The following is an 18,235-nucleotide window of genomic DNA, read 5'->3' as shown; positions in this document are numbered from 1 at the left end:
CCTCCAAACCCAAGATCTTAAAAGGAATTTCATACAGTGGGCAGGGGAGTTCAAATGTTCACTTGCTCCTAAGAGAGCCTTCCTTGCTCAGCAGAGACCTCGGCCTTACTTTTTTTTGTCGCACCTTATGTTTTCAGTACCATCTTGAAGGGTTCAAGGTGAACCCGGGGTTTTGTTTAGGTTCTATGTCCTGTAGGGAATCATAGAATAGCAGAGTTGGAAGGGGCCTATAAGGCCATCGAGTCCAACCCCCTGCCCAATGCAGGAATCCACCCTAAAGCATCCCTGACAGATGGTTGTCCAGCTGCCTCTTGAAGGCCTCTAGGGAGGGAGAGCCCACAACCTCCCTAGGTAACTGATTCCATTGTCATAGTGCTTTAACAGTCAGGAAGTTTTTCCTGATGTCCAGCTGGAATCTGGCTTCCTTTAATTTGAGCCTGTTATTCCATGTCCTGCGCTCTGGGAGGATCGAGAAGAGATCCTCTTCTGTTGTCCTATAGTACTGATGTTTTATACTTTGAATATTTTTAATTTTTGTGAACCGCCCAGAGAGCTCCAGCTATTGGGCGGTATAGAAATGTAATAAATAAATAAATAAATAAAATAAACCCTGGCCCTCCTCTGTGTGACAACCTTTGAAGTCTTTGAAGAGTGCTCTCATGTCTCCCCTCAATCTTGTCTTCTCCAGGCTAAACATGCCCAGTTCTTTCAGTCTCTCTTCATTGGGCTTTGTTTCCAGACCCCTGATCATCCTGGTTGCTTAGCTACCCCCCATCTCTATAATTCTGTTTTTCCCTTTTCCTTCAGGGATGATACTCACGCCCTCTTGTGCTGAGTGTTATTTGCATTAAGGTCTCTTTCCCCTACATGGTTAGACTCACTGTTCCTATACCCCCTCCTCTGCTTTGCGATATTCCTCGATCCATCTCCCCCTATCTCTCACCAACTAATTGCTGGTTCCACTTGAATGTTGTGCGTGTGCCTGTTCTATTCTTGTAATGAACCGCATATTCAAGTATCCGCTAATCTTTGGTTGGGTGTTTACCTTTCCCCGGTTGTGCCAAAGGTCATGTGGAAACACTACCACTCCAATCTACACGGCCTTCACATTTTCTCTTTTAAATAGGGATCCATATTTTCGCTCCCTCTCCTCTGTAAGAACAGGACAGGAGTTAAAGGACGTCAAAGAATTGTGGCAATGAAATTTTGCCTACTGAGCTCAAAGGAACCAGTGACTGTCCTCCCAAGGAGGCTTGCTGTATGCAGAGTGAATGACCCAACACTAAAATAAACTGAGCAGTCTTGCCTTGTCTGGTGGAGCCCTGTAACTCTCCTCCTTCTCCTCATGGCCTGTGAGAATCAGAATTCCCAACACCTGTCTATGTTCTTCTTCCTGCAGAAAATGTAAGCAGCCACCTAGATAATCAGGATACAGATCTGCAAGAGGGACACAAAGCCATCCTGAAGGATCTGACCCAAGTCCAAAAGCGAGCTCAAGAAGTCTACTCAAAAATAGGTTGGTAGCTGAAGCAGTGCCCTGACCCTCCTCCCCTGTGTCCTGACCACTGAGCCAGACTGCCTCTCCATGGTGTTCTGAATTTGTCTTTAAAAATAAATAAAAATAAACTCTTTATTCCAGAGACCAATTTGGGCTTGTTCCTGGCCTATCAGAACCAGACCACCCTCTATTATGACGAGCTGATGGGGAAGCTTCAGAAGATGACTGAGAGTCTCGGACTGGTGCTGTACACCATGGACCGGATGCAGAGCAGCGTGGAAGGGCGTCTCCAGCACATTCAGAGATTCGTCAACTGGGCAGGTAAAACGGTCTCTGAGGGGCAGTGGTACGGTCCGTTGGAAAGGGTGGTTGTCTTTCCAGCAAAGCTCTATACTTTCATGAATTGGTACATCTCTGGGGTTTACCTCTGCTATGAAGTGTCTTTGCGCCTTGTCTCTGGCTCTTGTTTTCAACTATTGATGTGGTCAATTCCTTCTGCTTGCTCCTTACTCTCACAACAAATGCATGTTAGGGAATAATTGGGAAATTACCTAGATATTTAGCACAAGAGTAAACACTGCCTTGATTCTTGGGTGATGATGGCTGCAAATTCATTCTCTTCCATGGTAGGAAAACCAGACTGAGTTGCAAGAAATTAATATTCTTAGATTCCAGTGCTGCAGTTAAGAAATAAATGAACTTTGATCTGCCCTAGTACTCAGAGCTGGCCATATTCTAGGCAAAAGAAAGAAAGAGCCCTACACTAGATGTGAGTGCAATCTATCTTCCGTGATTGGGATAAATCACATAAATATTCTATATTCTGCACTTTTTATTCTAGCTGCAAGGTTCAGGTTTTCAAGTCATAGAATCATAAGAGTTGGAAGGGGCCTGTAAGGCCATCAAGTCCAACCCCCTGCTCAATGCAGGAATCCACCTTAAAGCATACCTGGAAGATGGCTGTTGAGCTGCCTCTGGTGTGGGAGAGCCCACAACCTCCCTAGATAACTGGTTCCATTGTCGTACTGCTCTAACAGTCAGGAAGTTTTTCCTGATGTCTAGCCGGAATCTAGCTTCCTGTAACTTGAGCCCACTATTCCGTGTCCTGCACTCTGGGAGGATCAAGAAGAGATCCTGGCCCTCCTCTGTGTAAGTATTTGAAGAGTGTTATCATGTCTCCCCTCAGCCTTCTCTTCTCCAGGCTAAACATGCCCAGTTCTTTCAGTCTCTCTTCATAGGGAGAGAGCTCTGGCTATTGGGTGGTATAGAAATGTAATAAATAAATAAATAAACAGGACAACAAAATAGCGCTTATTCCCAAGTACATGTGTTTAGCATAAGGGCAACAGAACCATTCCTGCAGTCGTGATGGTGCTCTGATTTAAGCGAGTTGAAAATGCAAACCTGCATGTACTCCTGAGTATTTATTTTTTAATCTGGGTTGGCAGATTTGGGGATGGGTGTTGCTCTAACATATCAGGAATGTAAACTTCTTAAACTTCTTAAATAATTAGACCAGGAGATGGAAGGGCATAGAGAATGAAGACAAGACGCTGGAAGGGAGGGAGAGACAGACAGACAGATGATTAGGCATGACGTTTAAAATACTCGTTCCCATGTTTGCACAGTAAGCACATGTGGGGGATGCAGGCAACGTGGTACCTGTTCTTTGGCTTAGACTTCATGTTCGCTTTGCAGAAAAATACCTTAGTTCACATTGACTGTCGTTTTGTCATCGGCTTTGCTGATACGGTGGGGAGGGTCCTATCAGTTGTGCAAGGTTGGTTTTACATAGCATCGGGATGAAGATATGGAAAGGGAGAAGCTATTCATTTTGATTCCTGTTTGTTCAATTTCCCGACAGTCCCTGCACTGGAAGATCAAAGCTTTGCGGTGTTGTAAAACGTTGTAATGAGGCAGGCTTTAAAACCACCCTCAAACCACAGCAACAGCAAAGTGCTTGAGCGTTCTGCTTCTGCCATGCCCACCTCTGTCTTGCAGGGTTCAGCCTGAGCTCCATCTCTACCTGTGTTCTGCATGGCAGCTATTTCCTTCTGGCAGCCCTAATCATGACTTTCCTGCAGATACCGGGCCTCCCACGTGCCGTGCTGCTAGTCCTGGTTGTGGCCAACGCACTCTCTGAGCTCAACCGTGCTGTCTCCTTGGGATTTAAGTCTCTCACCAGCATCTTGACATTGGCCGTTGTAGGCAAGTATGCAGTTGGCTTCCCTCCATTACTGTGTCTCCTTGTTTTCCCCGCCTCCTGCCCCCATTTGGTGGTGGTCGCCCAGCTTACTGCTCTGCACTTTCTCCGTGGAGCTGTTGCCTCTCTCCAGACGTGTCCAACTTCTTGGTTCGTTCAAGGACCATGTTTCTTCTGCTTAATAGGCAGCTAATGATCTAGCTCAGCTTTCCTCCAACCTGCTGCTCTCTAGATATGTTGTCCAAGTGATCTGGACAATTTGGGAAAAAGCTGGGCTAGATCCAGCCCTCTGCATCTGTTATATATACATGAATCATAAAATAGTAGAGTTGGAAGGGGCCTGTAAGTCCATTGAGTCCAACTCCCTCCTCAATGCAGGAATCCACCCTAAAGCATCCCTGACAGAGGGTTGTCCAGCTGCCTCTTGAAGGCCTCTAGTGTGGGAGAGCCCACCACCTCCCTAGGTAACTGGTTCCATTGTCATACTGCTCTAACAGTCAGGAAGTTTTTCCTGCTGTCCAGCTGGAATCTGGCTTCCTGTAACTTGAGCCCATTATTCCGTGTCCTGCACTCTGGGAGGATCTAGAAGAGATCCTGGTCCTCCTCTGTGTGACCACCTTTTAAGTATTTGAAGAGGGCTATCATGTCTCCCCTCCATCTTCTCTTCTCCAAGCTAAACATGCCCTGTTCTTTCAGTCTCTCTTCATAGGGCTTTGTTTCCAGACCCCTGATCATCCTGGTTGCCCTCCTCTGAACCCCCTCCAGCTTGTCTGTGTCCTTCTTGAATTGTGGAGCCCAGAACTGGACACAATACTCCAGTTCTGCACTCCACAATGCACACACTGTAAACCAGGGGCATCAAACCTCTCATCCCGAGGACTGAATTCCATTTTGGAGGAGGGGAGTCACATCCCAGTGGTGTGTGGGATCAAGGGCAGAGGGACAAGGACAAAAATCTGAAAAATACCAGCATGCTTTAGCTTAAAGCACTGACTGTCAATAACGAAGTCTTAGGAGAAGCATTTCAAAGTTTTAGAATGGTGGAAAAACTGCACTCAAGCTGGAAACTGCCAAACAATTCACAGTTGGGAGGTGGAAACGGAGGTGGGCCCACCTGAGGATTCCTGGAAGGCCGGATTGGGTCCCCAGGGGCCAAATTTGGCACAAAGGTCAGATGTGCGACACCACTGTTGTAAGCATATGGCTGAACTGCAGCTCAACCTCCAAGTTTGGCGTGGATAGTGTAAACGACATCTGGAACAAGCAAAAAGCAGAAAGCTTTTCTGTAACTAGGAAACTATTTTCTGGGTTTTCAGAGCGACTAATTCCATTTTCAGTGCATCTCTTTCTATCTGGCTTTAGCTGTTCATCGAATGAAACGTTTTCAGCTGTTTTTACCTGTGCTGAACCTTTTGGCTTGGGTAGCCTGGAAATCTAAAAGCCTGTCAATAACATTTCTGTACTTTTACGCCGTTCTTCTTCTAGGCAACTGGTTACTGGGAAGCGTTTGTCGCTGTGCTCTGAGAGCGAAGCAACAGAGTCCTGTCCTGGCATCTTTGCCGCTTCCTCGGGAGGTTCCAGAAACACACACTCACAAAGTGGAGCAGAGAAGCGCCAAACGCTGCCGCATCACCTCCACCCCTGATAGGTAGGAAGGTGTGGCCAGGAACTTACAGTCCTATAAAAAGCTGGTGTGTATTAAATGTTTTAGGGAGGTGCCATACCACCAGCTCAAGTTGGGGCTGTGGTTCAAGTGGTAGAGCCATTGCTTTGTATACAGAAGTTCCCCGGTTCGATCCCTGACATCTCCAGTAGGGCTGGAACCGCTCCCACCTGAAACCCTGGAGAGCCATGGCTGCCTGCCAGTGTCAGCATTACTAGGCTAGATGACCAAGGGTCTGACTCCATTTATTTATTTATTACATTTTTATACCGCCCAATAGCCGAAGCTCTCTGGGTGGTTCACAAAAATTAAAACCATAATAAAACAACCAACAGGTTAAAAGCACAAATACAAAATACAATATAAAAAGCACAACCAGGATAAAAAACACTCAGCAAAATTGATATAACATTAAAATACAGAGTTAAAACAGTAAAATTTAAATTTAAGTTAAAATTAAGTGTTAAAATACTGAGAGAATAAAAAGGTCTTCAGCTGGCGACGAAAGGAGTACAGTGTAGGCGCCAGGCGGACCTCTCTGGGGTCCTTTCCTTGATCTTTGTTATGTTTTTATTGATACCTTTGAATTGTGGCGCTGCCTTAGGAAAAAAATATTGTTAAAGGTGAACTCTTGATTGAAATTATCCTATCATATTACTTGCGGGGGTGGGGGAAGCATATTTAGCATTTGTATCATTAAATCCGTTGCATTGCTACCATCTAAAAAACCAGCCAAGCCACTGAGTGATATTGTCCAAGGCTAAACATTCCACGAAAAGGTGCAAGCTTTCAAGTTCTCTAGAACTCTTTGTCAAGCAGTACAAAAAGCCAAAATTGGGGGAATAAACTGCAGAGTCAAAAAGGGTGGCCAGATGGGGTGGCCATGAAGTCTGTAGCATAGAAAGACCCAATTTCAAAATGGTAGGTGGTACAGGTGTCGGATTACTCCTAGCAGTGCGCTTTGGGACAGGGAGGCGTTCTCCCTTACTTCACTCCCATAAAGGAGGCAGAACACCTCTTCTAAGACGATGGCTACTCTGGCACTCCTGGTACTCTGGCATCAGAAAACAAAGCATGCTTGCTTCAGAAACATAGAATAGTAGAGTTGGAAGGGGCCCACAAGGCCATCGAGTTCAACCCCCTGCTCAATGCAGGAATCCACCTTAAAGCATCCCTGACAGATGGCTGTCCAGCTGCCACTTGAATGCCTGGAGAGCCAACCACCTCCCTAGGTAACTGATTCCATTGTCGTACTGCTCTAACAGTCAGGAAGTTTTTCCTGATGTCCAGCTGGAATCTGGCTTCCTTTAACTTGAGCCCGTTATTCCGTGTCCTGCACTCTGCGATGATCGAGAAGAGATCCTGGCCCTCCTCTGTGTGACAACCTTTCAAGTATTTGAAGAGTGCTATCATGTCTCCCCTCAATCTTCTCTTCTCCAGGCTAAACATGCCCAGTTCTTTCAGACTCTCTTCATAGGTCCAGACCCCTGATCATCCTGGTTGCCCTCCTCTGAACATGCTCCAGCTTGTCTGCATCCTTCTTGAAATGTGGTGCCCAGAACTGGACCCAATACTCAAGATGTGGCCTAACCAGGATCAGATCAATTAGCTAAAACCAGTACATTTTTTAAAAACAACAACAACCCTACATTGCAGCCCTGCCTTTTAGTCTTCAGCCTGCCTCACCAAGGGGTCTCTTGGGGCAGGAGTATTTTCAGAGGCTCTGGTGATTCTGCATTCAACTGGAGATGCACACGCTACAGATCCTTTGCAGAGTTGGAGCACAGCATTGGGGGTGAAGCTATAGATGAGTGTGCAGATTCCGTGGTGGAGCAGGCGGGGGAGGGGGGCTGGTACAGGGTCCTACATTTACCCACGAGAAATGACTGAAGAACCACCTTTCATCTCTGCAGAGAAGGTGACGTTGGCCTCTTGAAGGACGAGCTGGAGAAGCTAGAGGAAGTGAGCTATATGTCAGGTGAGCAAAATGGGGGAGTGCTGTGGTTCAGAGTGGGTGGGGATGTGGGTTTTCATGGGCATTACTCAGAAAACAAGCTCTCCGTAACCTATACGGAGTAGGGATGTGTTAAAGGGAGAAATTGCCTTCTAGAGAACATAATACTTTCCTTATCCCAAAGCCTGAAAGTGGGGGTACAAAGTATCTTCTTCAATTTGTCATCCTCCAAATCATGCAATATAGAATCATAGAATAGTAGAGTTGGAAGGGGCCTACAAGGCCATCGAGTCCAACCCCCTGCTCAATGCAGGAATCCACCCTAAAGCATCCCTGACAGAGGGTTGTCCAGCTGCCTCTTGAAGGCCTCTAGTGTGGGAGAGCCCACCACCTCCCTAGGTAACTGATTCCATTGTACTGCTCTAACAGTCAGGAAGTTTTTCCTGATGTTTATTTATTTATTTATTTATTTATTACATTTTTATACCGCCCAATAGCCGAAGCTCTCTGGGTGGTTCACAAAAATTAAAATCATCATAAAACAACCAACAAGTTAAAAATACAAATACAAAATACAATATAAAAAGCACAACCAGGATAAAACCACGCAGCAAAATTGATATAAGGTTAAAATACAGAGTTAAAACAGTATAATTTAAATTTAAGTTAAAATTAAGTGTTAAAATACTGAGTGAATAAAAAGGTCTTCAGCTGGCGACGAAAGGAGTACAGTGTAGGCGCCAGGCGGACCTCTCTGGGGAGCTCATTCCACAACCGGGGTGCCACAGCGGAGAAAGCCCTCCTCCTAGTAGCCACCTGCCTCACTTCCTTTGGCAGGGGCTCACGGAGAAGGGCCCCTGTAGATGATCTTAAGGTCTGGGTAGGTACATATGGGAGGAGGCGTTCCTTCAAATAACCTGGCCCCAAACCGTTTAGGGCTTTAAATGTCAATACCAGCACTTTGAATCGGGCCCGGACCTGGACTGGCAGCCAATGAAGTTGTAAAAGGACTGGCGTAATGTGATCTCGCCAGCCAGTCCCTGTTAGTAAACGGGCTGCCCTGTTTTGTACCAACTGAAGCTTCCGGACCGTTTTCAAAGGCAGCCCCACGTATAACGCATTGCAGTAATCCAAACGAGAGGTTATCAGAGCATGGATAACTGTAGCTAGATCCTGTAGCTGGACATCACTGTCCAGATAAGGGCGCAGTTGGTATATCAGCCTAAGCTGATAAAAGGTGCTCTTTGCCACTGAGTTCACCTGTGCCTCAAGTGACAGTTCTGGATCGAAGAGCACCCCCAAACTACGGACCCGATCCTTTAGGGAGAGTGCAACCCCGTCCAGGACAGGGCAAACATCACCTCGCCGGACAAATGAACCACCCGCTAACAGTACCTCCGTCTTGTCTGGATTGAGTCTCAGTTTGTTAGCCCTCATCCAGTCCATTACCGTGCCCAGGCACTGGTTCAGAACAGTCACTGCCTCACCTGGGTTTGATGAAAAGGAAAGGTAGAGCTGGGTGTCATCCGCATATTGATGACACCTCAGTCCACATCTCCGGATAACCTCCCCCAGCGGCTTCATGTATATGTTAAACAGCATAGGGGATAAGATAGAGCCCTGCGGAACCCCATGGCTTAGGAGCCACGGCACAGAGCAATAATCCCCCAGCACCACCTTCTGGAATCGGCCATCCAAGTAGGAGCGGAACCACTGCAACGCAGTACCTCCAACTCCCAGTTCAGACAACCTATCCAGAAGGATACCATGGTCGATGGTATCGAAGGCCGCTGAGAGGTCCAGGAGAACCAACAGGGTCGCACTCCCCCTGTCTCTCTCCCGACAGAGGTCATCCCACAGGGCGACCAAGGCAGTTTCCGTTCCAAAACCAGGCCTGAAACCCGATTGAAATGGATCTAGATAATCCGTTTCATTCAAGAGTGCCTGGAGTTGTCCTGCAACCACCCGCTCAAGCACCTTGCCCAGGAAAGGGATATTAGCCACCGGCCTGTAGTTGTTAACATCTTCCGGGTCCAGATTAGGCTTCTTCAGGAGTGGTCTAATTACCGCCTCTTTTAAAGAGGCCGGCACCACTCCCTCTCTCAAGGAGGCATTTACAACCTCCTGGACCCAGCCGGCGATCCCCTCCTTATTTGATGTAATGAGCCACGAGGGGCAAGGGTCAAGCACACAGGTGGTCGACCGGACTTGGCCAAGCACCTTGTCCACATCCTCGGGCCTCAATAACTGAAACTCATCCAATAAAACTGAGCCGGACGGCGCTCTGAACGCCTCTACTAGTGGTGCTGCATTAAGTGTGGTGTCCAATTCATGACGAATCTGAGCAACTTTATCTTCAAAGTGCCGTGCAAACTCGTCACAGCGTGCTACCGAGGGTTCAACTATCTCACACCCTGGCCCAGAGTGTAACAGGCCACGAACCACTCGGAAAAGCTCCGCCGGACGACACCGAGAAGACGCAATGCTGGTGGAAAAGAACTGCCTCTTTGCCACCCTCACCGCCACAGAGTAGGCTCGATAGTGAGCTCTAGCCCGTGTTCGATCAGACCCAGCACGAGTTTTCCTCCACCTGCGTTCTAGCCATCTCCCCTCTTGCTTTATCGCCCTCAGCTCAGATGTATACCAAGGAGCTGACCGGGCTCTGCTCAGAGGGAGAGGACGCTTGGGCGCGATCGTGTCAACCGCCCGAGTCATCTCTGCATTCCACAGAGCGACCTGGGCTTCGACAGGAGCACCGGCCATATCAGCAGGAAAATCCCCCAGAGCCCTCTGGAATCCATCGGAGTCCATTAGCCTCCGGGGGCGGACCATTTTAATAGGCCCCCCACCCTTGCAGAGGGGAAAGGCCGCCGAGAGTCTAAACCTCAGTAGGAAGTGATCCGACCATGACAAGGGGGTAGATGTTAGTTCCTCCACTTCCAGATCACCATCCTCCTGTCCAGTCGAGAAAACCAGATCAAGTGTGTGTCCCTTTGCATGTGTTGGGCCGATGACATGTTGAGACAGCCCCATGGTTGTCATGGCAGCCATGAAGTCCTGAGCCGCTCCAGATACAGCAGCCTCGGCATGGAAGTTGAGATCCCCCAGAACCACCATCCTGGGGGTCCTCAACACCAGGTCCGAGACAACCTCCGTCAGCTCAGGCAGGGAGACTGTTGGGCAGCGGGGTGGACGGTACACCAGCAGAATCCCTAATCTGTCTCGAGTACCCAACACACAGTACAAACACTCCAGACCAGCACTCGACTGAACAGGAAGCCTAGAGAGGGAGATTGTATTCCTATAGACCACGGCAACCCCCCCTCCCCGGCCCTCGAGTCTGTGCTGGTGCTGCACCGAGTACCCAGGAGGGCAGAGCTGGGTGAGAGCAACCCCACCCAGTTCACCCACCCAGGTCTCAGTGATGCATACCAGGTCAGCCCCCTCATCCACAATCAAATCATGGATGAGGGAGATTTTATTCTGGACTGACCTGGCGTTCAGCAGCAGCACCACCAGACCCGAGAGCAAGCTGATATGGCCACCAGGAACTATCCGGTTGGGGTAGGAACCAGAAGAGGGAATAGCTGTAAGGAATCTTACATCTGTAAGGACATCTGTAAGGATGTCCAGCTGGAATCTGGCTTCCTTTATCTTGAGCCTGTTATTCCGTGTCCTGCACTCTGGGAGGATCGAGAAGAGATCCTGGCCCTCCTCTGTGTGACCACCTTTTAAGTATTTGAAGAGTGCTATCATGTCTCCCCTCAATCTTCTCTTCTCCAGACTAAACATGCCCAGTTCTTTCAGTCTCTCTTCATAGGGCTTTGTTTCCAGACCCCCGATCATCCTGGTTGCCCTCCTCTGAACACGTGTCAGCTTGTCTGCGTCCTTCTTGAATTATGGAGCCCAGAACTGGACGCAATACTCTAAATGAGGTCTAACCAAGGCCAAATAGAGAGGAACCAGTACCTCACGTGATTTGGAAGCTCTACTTCTATTAATGCAGCCCAAAATAGCATTTGCCTTTCTTGCAGCCATATCGCTGCAAGGAAGGATTTGGCAGTGAGACAGTGGGCTTGTTCTCATGATCATGGTGGATTAAGTGGAACCAGTTACCTAGGGAGGTCGTGGGATCTCTCAGACTACAGGCCTTCAAGAGGCAGCTGGACAACCATCTGTCAGGGATGCTTTAAGGTGGATTCCTGCACTGAGCAGGGGGTTGGACTTGATGGCCTCATAGGCCCCTTCTACCTCTACTATTCTATGAAGTAACCCATGGCCTGTTGTTGGGTTATTTGACGGATATTTCCCTCCCAAACAAACTGTGCTGCGGCTAGATCCGTAATTAGGCAAATAGTGATTGTTTGAACTGGGTCAGTGGCTTGACTGTTGCTCCACCGACTGAGTTTCCATGACCAACCAGGGACTTAACTTCCATCTTTCCCTCACCATTACCACCACCTTTAAATACAGCCTATTGAGCATAATAAATGGAGTCATAAACTTTGTAATCTAGCTTCTGCAGCTGTAACTCTCAGCACAAAAATAAACCTGAGCCCTTCCCGCTTTGATGAGGACTAGAAACTCAGCTTTAGTTTTTGAAGCAGTACGTTCTTAGGTTCCTGACAGAAGCAGGCACGCTATGCAGCTATGTGTGTGTTGCACTGTGGGACCATCCCCTCTATTTCTGGTGTTGCAGGCATCAGTGCTTACGTTGCCGAAATAGCATCACCCACACACGAGGGAGTCATCAGCTGGGTCATAGAATCATAGCAGAGTTGGAAGGGGCCTACAAGGCCATCGGGTCCAACCCCCTGCTCAATGCAGGAATCCACCCTAAAGCATCCCTGACAGAGGGTTGTCCAGCTGCCTCTTGAAGGCCTCCAGTGTGGGAGAGGCCACGACCTCCCTAGGTAACTGATTCCATTGTCGTACTGCTCTAACAGTCAGGAAGTTTTTCCTGGGTCAGTTCTAGGACTTCTGCTGTAAATGGTAGAAGCCTGTCCCCTGCATCATGGCCCTCCCCGATCTCCCTGCCAGTCATCGCTGTTTTGTGTTGCAGATGGATCTCACCTGGGAAGAGAATCCCCAGAGAACAGGGCAGACATCCTTCCTTCTCCCCAGAGAAGCGTGCAGGAGGGCACAGTGCTGTCTGCGGCCGGCTGGAAGCCTTCCCGGGGTCACCCCGCCCACGCCATGAACCTGCGCCGCCTCAGTTTCATCCGCTCCACAAGACAGGAGATGTCTGAAAGACTGGTACGCGTGCTGAGGTCAGGGTGGGAGAACTCCGGCCTGCGCATGTGCCGTTTGAGGTGGAAGTGTCAGCTTTTCAGAGCGGTGTCAGTCCAACTTGGGGAATTGCTGGGCCTTTGCAGTTGGGTGGAGGCTCATGTTGTTCCACTTCCCTTTAGTTGTCCAGGCATATTTTCTCCTTCCTTTCCCAGGCTGAAAGAACGTGACAGGCAGGAGGAGATGGGTTCATGTCAACTGTCCCTGGAGTGGGGGTATCTCTATGTTCTATTAATCCCATAATGGCTGTGCAGTAGTGCTGTGCGGTTTATATGATGCAACTGCCAGCTCAGCCACGTCAGGCTTTTCCCCACGAATGTTTTCAAAGTGCTGATTTACCATGAATTTTACTGTAACTTGAGCCCGTTATTCCGTGTCCTGCACTCCGGGATGATCGAGAAGAGATCTTGGCCCTCCTCTGTGTGACAACCTTTTAAGTATTTGAAGAGTGCTCTCATGTCTCCCCTCAGTCTTCTCTTCTCCAGGCTAAACATGCCCAGTTGTCTCAGTCTCTCTTCATAGGGCTTTGTTTCCAGACCCTTGATCATCCTGGTTGCCCTCCTCTGAACCCCCTCCAGCTTGTCTGCATCCTTCTTGAATTGTGGAGCCCAGAACTGGACACAATACTCCAGTTCTGTGCTGTGTGGTTTATATGACACAACTGCCAACTCACAGCCACGTCAGGCTTTTCCCCACGAACGTTTTCAAAGTGCCGATTTACCACGAATTTTACCTTTTCTCTGAGGCCACCGCATCGTTTCAGAGCATATAGACACACGCGCTCCGGCTTCCATTCCGGTTATCCAGTGGGCGTGAGCGCAGGAACACAAGGCAGGGTGCCGCTTGACTAAGGAAACAGCAGCCGGCACTGTGACTTTTCCTAGCTGGATAGTTCATGCTCCCTCCTGCCTCATAGAATCATAGAAAAGCAGAGTTGGAAGGGGCCTACAAGGCCATCGAGTCCAACCCCCTGCTCAATGCAGGAATCCACCCTAAAGCATCCCTGACAGATGACTGTCCAGCTGCCTCTTGAAGGCCTCTAGTGTGGGAGAGCCCACAACCTCCCTAGGTAACTGGTTCCATTGTCGTACTGCTCTAATAGTCAGGAAGTTGTTCCTGATGTCCAGCTGGAATCTGGCTTCCTTTAACTTGAGCCCGTTATTCCGTGTCCTGCACTCTGGGAGGATTGAGAAGAGATCCTGGCCCTCCTCTGTGTGACAACCTTTGAAGTATTTGAAGAGTGCTATCCTGTCTCCCCTCCATCTTCTCTTCTCCAGGCTAAACATGCCCAGTTCTTTCAGTCTCTCTTCATAGGGCTTTGTTTCCAGACCCCTGATCATCCTGGTTGCCCTCCTCTGAACACGCTCCAGCTTGTCTGCATCCTTCTTGAATTGTGGAACCCAGAACTGGACACAGTACTCTAGATGAGGCCTAACTACAGTAGAATAGAGAGGAACCAGTACCTCACGTGATTTGGAAGCTATACTTCTACTAATGCAGCCCAAAATAGCATTTACCTTTCTTGCAGCCATATCGCACTGTTGGCTCATACTCAGCTTGTGATCTACAACAATTCCAAGATCCTTCTCGTTTGTAGTATTGCTGAGCCAAGTATCCCCCATCTTGTAACTGTGCATTTGGTTTCTATTTCCTAGATGTAGAACTTGGCATTTATCCCTATTAAATTTCATCCTGTTGTTTTCAGCACAGCACTGCAGCCTCGCCCAATTCTTTTCCGATTTTGCATTACAGCAGCAATACTGTGAGCTTTTGAGCCAATCAACTTCCAATGTTGCGACATGTAGACAGCCACCCACCCCTTGTTGTCACAGTTATCCTTATTCGCACCATTTCCTGGAGATGCGAAGTCTGTTTTCCAAGTGGAAGGTCCCCAGTTCAGTTGCAGCATCTCCAGTTAAAAAAAGGATCAGTTTACTTATTTTATTAAATTTATATACCGCCCCATAGCCAAAGCTCTCTGGGTGGTTCACATGTGATGGGTAATTCCCTCCTCTGACTGAGATCTTAGAGCCTCCGCCAGAGATGACAATTCCATGACAGGTAAACAAATCCTTTGAACTGCTCTGAGTTGGGTTGAGAACATAAATTGCGCAGAATCAGACCCAAAGCCTCTCTTGTCCAGCGTTCTGTTTGCTTGGTGAACAAACACGTGCCCAAGTGGGAAATCCACAAGCAGAACACGACTGCAGTAACAACCTCCCACCCATGTTCCCCAGCAACTGGGGTACATAGGCGTACCGCCCCTGATACTAGTGGTAGCATGTAGCCATTGATAGCTTCATCTTCTTCCAGGAATTTATCCAACCCCCTCCCGCCTGAAGCTCGGAGAATGGCAACAAGGGAGAGGGCCTTTTCAGTGGTGGCCCCTCAATTGTGGAATGGTCTCCATGACGAGGCTCACCTGGCGCCAAAATTGTTATCTTTTTGGCATCAGTTCAAGACTTTTCTCTTTTCCCAGACATTTAACAGCATTTAATAACATTTTTAACTGACCCAAGAATAGTTGTTTTAAACAGATAGTCTGTTTTTGTTTGTATTTTATGTTTTTTATGGTTTAAAATTGTGTATATTTGTTTTTAATGTCCGCTGTTTTTAACTTCTGTAAACCGCCCAGAGCGCTTCGGCTATTTTATTTATTTATTTATTTATTTATTTATTACATTTTTATACCGCCCAATAGCCGAAGCTCTCTGGGCGGTTCACAAAAATACAGCTATGGGGCGGTATATAAATGCAATAAATAATAATAATAATAGGAAAGGAAAGGAACCTCTCGTGAAAGCACTTGAGTCATTGCTGACCCCTAGAGGGACGCCTGCTTTCACTGACATTTTCTTGGCGGACTTTGTAGCGGGGTGGTTTGCCATGGCCTTCGCCAGTTGTGGTTACCTTTCCCCCAGCTAGCTGGGTACTCATTTTACTGACCTCAGAAGGATGGAAGGCTGAGTTGACCCGAGCCGGCTGCCTGAGAACCAGCTTCCGCTGGGATTGAACTCAGGCCGTAGGGAGAGTTTCGGCTGCAGTAACTGCCGCTTACCACTCTGCACCACACAAGGCTCTTAATAATAATAAAGCCATCCAAATTGGTGGCCGTCATGACATCTTGTGGAAGGGAATCCCATGGTTTAACTATGCGCTCTGTGAAGAAGTCCTTCCTTTTATTTGTCCTGAATCTCCCACCAATCATCTTCATGGTGTGACTCCATTGGGAACATCCACACTCACACTCCATACACCCCGTTTGACTCCCTCTCTTTCTTCCTCCAATATATATGAGTATTGGGGTCCTTTGGTCAGACCCCCACAAATGCCAGCCTTCCGTTTGTCTTGTCTCTGCCCACCTGCGGGGCTTGACACGGGTGCAGGACAGGTGCAGCATTGCAGGCAAAGCTGAGCTTTGGCGCCCGAGATGGGGCAGTCCTGAGCTGCTCTCTTCCTCGCCCAGAAAGCCTCTCTCCCGCCTGAATCTCTGGGTTTCGCTTTGCTTTCCCTACAGGCCACCTTGGAGAGATTCCCTCAGCACCACCTGGGCTCAGCCTTCAACCCCTTTCCCAACTCAAGGGACTGTTCCCCAAATGAGTCCATGGTCAGTGATGTGTAAGTATAGAGTCTTTCCTTTTATGGGGCCAATCGAGGACCCTTCCTTCGCTTTCCAGTGAAAGAAGTTCATTTATGTCTTGAGCGGCATCGATGGTGCTTGGTCAAGATAGCCTGCCTCTGAATAAGGCAGCTCCGCTTAATTATCTCCTGAGAACCAAGGCATCTGGCTGGCCAGGGTTGGAGACAGTGGGCTGGGTTAGATGGACATCTACTCAGACCTAGCATGGCAGTTCTTCACTTTTGTGGGGAAAGCGGAATGCAATCTTCTCTTCCTTGCAAAATTTCAACAAATTCTAGGTTGGTCTGCATTAGCTCCCCCCCTCCCCCATCCTTTAGATATTTTGGGCTACATCTCCCAGGATTCCCGATCGTTGGCCATGCTGGGAATTGTAGTCCAACACACCTGAAGGCACCACGTTGGGAAGGCTGGAATATATCACTAAAACCAGTGGTTTTTAGGCTGCCTACCATCAGGCAACCCCTGCGCGTCTGCCCCAGACAGGCTGAAGATCCCCGAGAGGTGGGGTGCATCTTCTTGGCTGCTCCTCTAGTTTGTGTGGGGTCCTGGCCAGGTGTCTTGGACCATGCGGCTGCTCCACCTGACCTGAGAATGCCCCACAGAGTGCAAGCAGCTGCCCTGTGTGGTGGCACATTGCAAAGGAAGGTCAGTAGTGGTGGGCTAAATTGTTGGGAGACGGTGGGGCATTGAGGAATCGCCATGCCCAGGTGTCCCTATGCTGCTTCAGCAGCTTCCCAGGTGCATCTGGAGCTCTTGCCCGTGCCACTACGAACGTGCACAACGGCTGTTTCCAGGGAAGAAATGTGCCTGCTGCTTGCAAAGTGCTCACAACAGACCAGCTCAGTTGCAGGCAGAGATTCGACTGGCTGTGTAGCCCCTGAACTCCTCTGCGGTGGAGCGGGAACAGCTCAGGGCCAACTGCTTTCCCCCGCTTTAAAACAGCTGTTGAGAATTTCAGGGAACAGCTCTGGTGGCCTGCCATGTTAGACGGCATGGATTTCAAACGAAATCATGTTTACAGAAGGAACTCGCCTATTTCATTCAATATGGTGAGGGCGAGATCATCTCCGTTTGAGGCTGGAGCTAAACCTCACCAGGGGTGGGGGTGCGGTGAAGCGGCTGTTTCTTTGGGCCAGGCAGGTGAGCCATCATCTCCTCCTGACTTGAAGGGAGTGCTCCACTTGTACAAAAGTGGACTGCTTCTATACACACAGATCTAGGAGCAGGTAGAAAACAAAACCGTAAAGAATTAGGACAGCCTGCTCTCAACCTGGTGCCCCCTGGATGTGTTGGGCTACAACACCCAGCATCCCCCCCAGCCAGCCATGATGGGAATTGGAGTCCAACATATCAGGAGCATAGGCTGCATTAGGTTATAGGAGATGGACAACATGGGGTGAAGAGTTCTTGGATTTGCAGGATACAAATGATTTAATAAATAAATAGAAGATGGACAAAGGTTGCTTTCAGCATTCCAATTCTACAAATGGTTTTAAGGCCCACTAGCCTGGAGAAGAGAAGATTGAGGGGAGACATGAGAGCACTCCTCAAATACTTGAAAGGTTGTCCCACAGAGGAGGGCCAGGATCTCTTCTCGATCCTCCCAGAGTGCAGGACATGGAATAATGGGATCAAGTTACAGGAAGCCAGATTCCAGCTGGACTTCAGGAAAAAATTCTTGACTGTTAGAGCAGTATGACAATGGAATCAGTTACCTAGGGAGGTTGTGGGCTCTCCCACACTGGAGGCCTTCAAGAGGCAGCTGGACAACCATCTGTCAGGGATGCTTCAAAGACTTAAAAGATTGTCACACAGAAGAGGGCCAGGATCTCTTCTCGATCCTCCCAGAGTGCAGGACACGGAATAACGGGCTCAAGTTAAAGGAAGCCAGATTCCGGCTGGACATCAGGAAAAACTTCCTGACTGTTAGAGCAGTGCGACGGTGGAATCAGCTACCTAGGGAGGTTGTGGGCTCTCCCACACTGGAG

The 18,235-nt window shown here is 48.6% G+C and overlaps 1 protein-coding gene across 1 annotated transcript in view; it reads left to right on the top strand.

The window, feature by feature from the left end:
* LOC134402006 (protein brambleberry-like) overlaps positions 1–18,235 on the top strand; it is a 28,249-nt gene that overhangs the window by 9,600 nt on the left and 414 nt on the right. The window contains exons 6-12 of the mRNA XM_063131371.1: positions 1,400–1,516; positions 1,640–1,819; positions 3,500–3,706; positions 5,187–5,349; positions 7,278–7,342; positions 12,381–12,574; positions 16,125–16,225. Of these exons, the coding sequence (XP_062987441.1) occupies positions 1,400–1,516; positions 1,640–1,819; positions 3,500–3,706; positions 5,187–5,349; positions 7,278–7,342; positions 12,381–12,574; positions 16,125–16,225 (1,027 nt within the window). The remainder of the gene's footprint in view (positions 1–1,399; positions 1,517–1,639; positions 1,820–3,499; positions 3,707–5,186; positions 5,350–7,277; positions 7,343–12,380; positions 12,575–16,124; positions 16,226–18,235) is intronic.

This window comes from Elgaria multicarinata, chromosome 7 (assembly GCF_023053635.1).
Source record: "Elgaria multicarinata webbii isolate HBS135686 ecotype San Diego chromosome 7, rElgMul1.1.pri, whole genome shotgun sequence".
NCBI lineage: Eukaryota > Metazoa > Chordata > Lepidosauria > Squamata > Anguidae > Elgaria > Elgaria multicarinata.
This window is presented reverse-complemented; position numbering and strand designations above follow the sequence as displayed.